Source organism: Fukomys damarensis, unplaced genomic scaffold (genome assembly GCF_012274545.1).
Source record: "Fukomys damarensis isolate Sample0158 unplaced genomic scaffold, DMR_v1.0_HiC HiC_scaffold_39, whole genome shotgun sequence".
In the NCBI taxonomy this organism is placed as follows: domain Eukaryota; kingdom Metazoa; phylum Chordata; class Mammalia; order Rodentia; family Bathyergidae; genus Fukomys; species Fukomys damarensis.
The window spans coordinates 41,391,819-41,398,487 of record NW_022900951.1 but is presented as its reverse complement, the minus strand read 5'-3'; the positions used below and the strand labels follow the sequence as shown (position 1 = coordinate 41,398,487).

The window sequence follows — 6,669 nt, the reverse complement described above, 5'->3', positions numbered from 1 at the left end:
TTCCCTACACCTTTAGCTCCTTTCTTCTCATTTCTAAATGACAGTAATCTTATTAGGATCTTATGTTTTATTGCAGATTATTCACACCAGAGAAACTATTAGGTATTTACACATGTGTGACTTATTTATTTCACTTAGGAGTATATCTTCAATATGTATCCATTTTCCTATGAAAAACTAAAAGTGTAAATGAAATCCAAATTGTTTAACTGATAATGTGAAATAGGAAGAAAAGGGCCAAAGGTGTAGGGGAAGTGCGAAGAGTAGGGGAAAGGAAATAAGGGACAAGAAAAAATACGAGAAAAGGAAAAAATGGAAACAAAGTCTTTGTAAATAGGGGAGGTTGGAGGGGGTAAAGGGAGGGTAGGGGTATGGGGAAAAATGAGAACCAAGATCTGACATGTAAAGGTACAAGATCCCAACAATGAATGTAACTGTACTATATATTTAAAAAGTACCAATAAACTCAATGAAAAAGAAAAAAAGTTAAATCAGGTTATAAGTGGGGCTCTAATCTAATAGGACTGATGGCCTTATTGAAGAGTAAGCGCCTACTCCCTCCCCAACCCCTATCACACGCACCAAGGAAAGCCATGGCAAAAAAGGTGGGAAGCAAAGAAGATTCTTATAAAAAACTGAGCCCTCTTGTTAAAGCCACCCAGTCTGTGGCATTTTATTATGGCAACCCAAGCTAACTAATAATGGGTGCTTATTCCAATAATACAAGGTTGGTTCAGTATTTAAAAATCAATGTAATCCATGATATTAACATGTTAAAGAAGACAAATCATATGATGATACTTGACACAGAAAAAGTATTTGACAAATGATTTTGAAAAAAACACAAACTAGGAGTAGTTTCAATTTGGTAAAAAATTTTTACAAAAACCTTACAGCTAACTTAGTACTAAAAGACTGAATACTTTCTCCTTAAGATTAGGAACAAGACAAGGCTGCCTGCTCTTACCACTGCTATTCAAGGTGGTACTGAAAGTTGTAGTTCTGCAATAAAGCAACAAAAGAAATAAAACATAACAAACTGGGAAGGAAAAAGGAAATCCATCCTCATTTTCAAGTGACATAATGGTCTACATAGAAAAATCCCAAGAAATGGTTAAATTTCGGAACTATATAATTCTTCAAGGATGCAAAAATACAAGATCAATACACAAAGTTGACTATTTGTATGTACTAGCAATGAACATTTGGAAACTGAAATCATAATTACAACATAATAATTAGAAGAATTAACAGAAGTATACATCTAGCAAAACACACAGGATGTACTTGCTGAAAACTACATAATGTTGATGAAAGATCTAAATAAATGCAAAACTGGAAGACTCAACACAGGAAAGATGTCAACTTCTCACAAATGATATGTGTGTTTAGTGTAACTCCTATGAAAATTCAGCAAGATTTTTTTGTAGATATAAACAAGCTTACTAAAAAATTTCTGTGTAAAGACAAACTAGGAAAGCCATTGTAATTTCAAAAAATGAATAAAGAGGAAAGAATTATATGACTTTCAACCTTGACCTAAACTCACACCTTATACAAAATTAACTCAAAAAGGATCATGAATTTAAGTGTAAAACTATAAAGCTTTTATAGTGATTTTTTTGAAATTTTATTTATTGAAATTTAAAAATTTTAACTGATACAAAAATATAAGTTGTACATATTAATGGGGTACCACGTAATTCAAATACATGTACATATTACATATTTTTTTAGTGTTACTGGGGATTGAACCCAGCAACTTCATCAGCCCCTTCCCTTTCCTAAAATTCTGAGACAGTGTCTCGATAAGTTACTACAATATCCATTCTGGGCTCAAACTTTTGATCCTTCTGCCTCAGCCTCCCAGAGTGCTGGGATTGGGCATGTTCAGAGTGGTATGGACATAGACAAAGTGCTAGGATTACAGGTATGTGTCACTGAGCCTGGCTATGCTGCATAATGTTTACATCAGGTTATACACATTTATTTTCTCATGTGGTGAAAACTTTCAAAATCTTTTCTTGTAGCTTTATTTTTATTTTTATATTTGGTACCAGGGATCGAACTTTGGACCTTACACTTGTGAGGCAGGCGGTGGCATCACTAAGTTAAATTGCTGGCCCTTGTAGCTTTATTTTTGAGACAGAGTCTTGCTATGTAGCTCAGGGTGACCTCAGAAATGCTATGTAGCCCTGGCTGGACTTGAATTTGTGATCCTTCCGTTTTAGTCTCCTGAGTGCTGGGATTGGGATTACATGTGTACAACACCACACCTGGCTTCTTCTAGCTTTTTGAAATGCACAGTACATAATTATTATCTATATTCACCATAACTAATTATTACCTATAATGACCATACTAGTACACCCCATATAAAATGCTTAAAACAGCAGAAAATTGTTGGGGCTAGGTGAATTAATAGACATGACATTAAAAACATGATCCAATAGAAAAAAAATCAGTAAATATGAACTTCATCAAAATCACAAACTTTTACTTTGTAAAAGATCCTGGTAAGAGGATGAAGAGGCAATATAAAACAGACTAGGAGCAAATATTTACAAATTGCATATTTAACAAGACTCATTAAAATGTATAAATCTCAAAATTTAATATTAAAAAACAAAGAATCCCATTAAAAATGGGCAAAAGACATGAAGGTGATACATTTTACTGAAAAGGATATATGGATGAGAAATAGGAAGCTTTGTCAAAAACCTTAAGGCTAGGCCCTATGTAAAAAGCCAGTGTTGGATTAAGTTCACACCATGGGGCCAAATAAACTTGAATTTATATAGTAGCCCATAATGTTTTTGCTGATGTTTTGGTTTTTAGAGACAGGGTCTTGCTATATACTTCAGACTGGCCTTGAACTTACTATGTAGTCCAGGCTGGTCTTAAACTTGCAGCAATCCTTCTGCCTCAGCCTCCAAAATGCTGGGATTACAGGCATGTGCCACCACACCCAGCTCCCAAAATGTTAATTGAACTCATCTGAATTTGAAAATTAGACAAGGGACACACAAATTAATTCATCAATGTTCCAGTATCATTTCATATCACAAAAAATTTTAAGGTGGCCTACAAAACGTAAAAAGTAAAAATTATAACAGTTTGAGCCCTGCAAAATGATGATAGCTGCAATAAGAATGGCTGAAGGGATTAGGTATTACACTTTAAGCTTAAATCAGTTGAACCTCCAATATGGTTGACTCATATTTAAAGCCAAAAGGGAAATCTAAGGAACCTGACAAAAGTGATTTTCATTAAATTCAATAAATAAGATATTCTAGAACAATTGATCGTGTGTGTGTGTGTGTGTGTGTGTGTGTTCCCAGTACTGGCGATGAAACTCAGGACTTTGTGCTTGTAAGGCAGGTGCAGCGCCACTGAGTTAAATCCCCGGCCCAACTCTTCTCCTCCAAGTGCCACTAGACAAGTAGCATCAAAATCATTAGGATAACTATTAGAAATGCAAATTCTCAGACTGCATATCTCAGATCTACTCAATCAAAAGTACTGAGCATATGGTTCAGAAATCTGTCTTAACAAACCCCTCAGGTGATTTTGATGTTACCTAAATTTTGAGAACAGCTGTTCCAAAGTAAATGCTCTATTCGACAGTACGATTCTTACTGATGCCTTCTAAGAAACAGAAAATGATACATCCTACCTATAAACACCAACCAGGAGTTGGATTTCATTAAGAAATTTAATACAATCAATAATGTAGTAGTGTGGTTTTTCCAATTAAAATTAAGGGTTTTATGAGTTAGGCAAAGAACTATGGCAAACAGCAGAGACTTAACAAAAATTCACAGCACTTAAAATGGTCTTCTAAACTCTCAGGAACAAATTAACTCTTTTAGTCTCTGAGTTCACTTCCTAAACTACTGATATACTCTTGTCACCCTACTTATCAGATGGATACTATTTTTAAAATGGTACACTGGATATTTTCCATCTGACTTGAAATGATTAAAAGCACCTCCATTGAATAAGATGATTGATAAATGACTTAACATTAAGACCAAAGTCACACGTTTCAATAATCCCTGGAGTATCAATGGAATGGTGGTCAGTTCAGCACCAGGGCTGCTGTAGCCATATAAAAATATGCACAGCAAGGATATGAAAATGCTCAACTCTTTTGTTCATTCTCGATGTTATTCTGATTTTTAGGAGGCAGGAAAGAGGTATTGAGTTTAGCTTGGAACATGTGTTGAACAAGATTGTGGTACTTGCCTGAACAGAGTACTGACAGCCTCTCTATGGGTAGGACAACTTGGGCCTGGGTTTCTAGAACTGATTCAACAAACATTTCTGGAGCATAACTAGGTCCCAAGAATCTATAATTTCTCATAGTAACGAGCAGGTCCAACCAGCTCCTTTACCTGGAGCTTCCTTTGTATTCTATTTTTTATTCCTTCATTGACTCAAATTTATACAACATTTCACTTCATGCTATCCTTTGTATAAAGCACTGGGAACACACAAACCCCAGGAAGACAAAATGAATTTCAAAACCAGCAACTATTCTAGAAGCTAAACTTACCACTTCCTCTGGCAGAAGAGTCCTTCTCCCCTCTTTCCATAAAATGAAAGCCCACTTGTATCTCAACTTTCTTCTCAAATCTTTGCAAGTGAAGGCCATGTGCTTACAGTTAATCCAATTATTCAATACGCCCCTTTAACTAGAGCTTATGCACTTTTAAACTGCAAGTTTTGGCCATCTATTGATACCATCACTATGAGGCCTCAGTTACACTGAAGTAACTTTTCATGAGGAAGTTATTAATTAGTGGTTTCTCTTGGAAGACTTAAAAAATGCTACCGATTGTTGAATCAGATGTGGAGTCTCCAAATTCTTATAATTTCAGATTGGACCTCAGACAATTTCATACTGTGAATGGGCTATTATATTCCTACACAAATGAGCTTCACTTTAATTACTTATCTATCATGACGTGGTATAATACACTGTAGATCTCAGTGCATTACTGAACATGCAAATACCTGAGAGAAGGCTGTGGAACAGCATCTAGATTGGCTGGTACTTGGACTCCCTTTTCCCATTCTTCTTTCCACGAGTCCGAAAACAGATAATAGCTATCAGGATTAATGTGGTGAGAATCTGGAATTTTCATGGCACTGATGAGGTCCTTCCGGAATACCTGGGGAAGACACATTGCACATATCTTGAAAAGACCATCACTTTGGAACTAATTGCACTTAATGTTCTCCTTTTAAAAATATTACTCTCTCCCAACATTCATTTCCAAAAGACCAAACATTTCTAACTTCTGAAATGGCCAGATCAACTTCTGTTTGGAAGGGTTTGTAGTATTGACAGGGAAGCTAGCTTATTCTGGATTTAATAAAGAGTAAGGTAATACTTCCTGCATTATTTTCTTGGGCTCTTTGAACTTAAATAAACAATATAGGTTACTCAAAAACAATTTTACAGGACCATCCTTAACTCTATTAAAGAACAAATATCCACTGATAAATTACATTGTTCACGTAGCCATCACTTTACAATTACTTATAAATAATTCTACACTTACAGAAATATAAAATAGCACAGGGTTCCTATACCCCTGTATCCCTCAGTTTCATCTAATGTTAACCTTTTACATAACAAGAGTACAATGATCTAGGTAATTAACTGTGCTATATACTATTATACTATAGATTTTATTCAAATTTCACCACTTTCCCCCTTAAAGTCTGTTTTAGAATTCAACCCAGGATCTGACATGGCAATAGTCATGCATCTTTATGGTAACTTCTAATCTGTGAGTTCCTCACTCTCCGTCTTTCATGATTTTAAAATTACTTGTAATTATTTTGTAAAATGGAAAGCCAGTTGGGGGTTATCAAATGTTTTCTCATGATTAGAATGAAATTATGGATTTTTTGAAATAATATTACAAAAATGATGCTATGTTGTTCTCAGTCCATACTTTGGGGATGTAAGATGCCAATGTGTCATTACTGGTGATGTTAAATTTATCACTTGGTTCAAATAGTATCTTGATGGTTTTCTCTGCTGTTAGGTTACTATATTTCCCTTTGTAATTAAATATTTTGAGACTACAAAAACATCCTATTTCTTAAGACTGGCAAAATAGAATAAGAAGCAAAATCCAACAATATGTTGTATACAAGAAACACACCTAGTGCAAAAAGAAGCCCATAGACTGAAAGTGAAACGATAGAAAACAATTCTCCATGTGACAGGAGCCCAGAAAAAAACAGGGGTAGCAATCTTATTTGCAAAGTAAATTTCAAACCAAAACTGATTCTAGTATTATTGATGTAGGACATCTAGTATTATTGATGTATGATACAGTAGTATCATACCTCTATGAATGTAAAATATCTTGTACCTGCTTTATGATACATAGTAGGGACCGTGCTTTATCAGAGCTACATTTAATGATATTACTCTAGAATGTTCTCTTTCCAGATGATGATTAAGATGCTAATAAAAAAATGTTCCCAGGTACCACAACAGCAACAGATCTTTGCTGTTTTCTGGATATTATTCTTTGTTTTTTTTTAATGGAATGTGCTGAATGTCTATAATTTTGTTCAGATGACTGCAGAACCTGGAAAAGCTGTTGCTACTATTGATGCATAACATACTGCTATTATTAGTCT

General features: G+C 34.8%; 1 protein-coding gene across 3 annotated transcripts in view; it reads right to left on the bottom strand.

Annotated features, from left to right (window-relative positions):
* The window catches only part of Jade3 (jade family PHD finger 3), a 151,598-nt gene that overhangs the window by 41,117 nt on the left and 103,812 nt on the right, over positions 1–6,669 (bottom strand). For all 3 annotated transcript variants that reach the window (XM_010643487.1, XM_010643488.2, XM_010643489.1), the window contains exon 5: positions 5,020–5,177. In XM_010643487.1, coding sequence (XP_010641789.1) covers positions 5,020–5,177 — 158 coding nt within the window. The remainder of the gene's footprint in view (positions 1–5,019; positions 5,178–6,669) is intronic.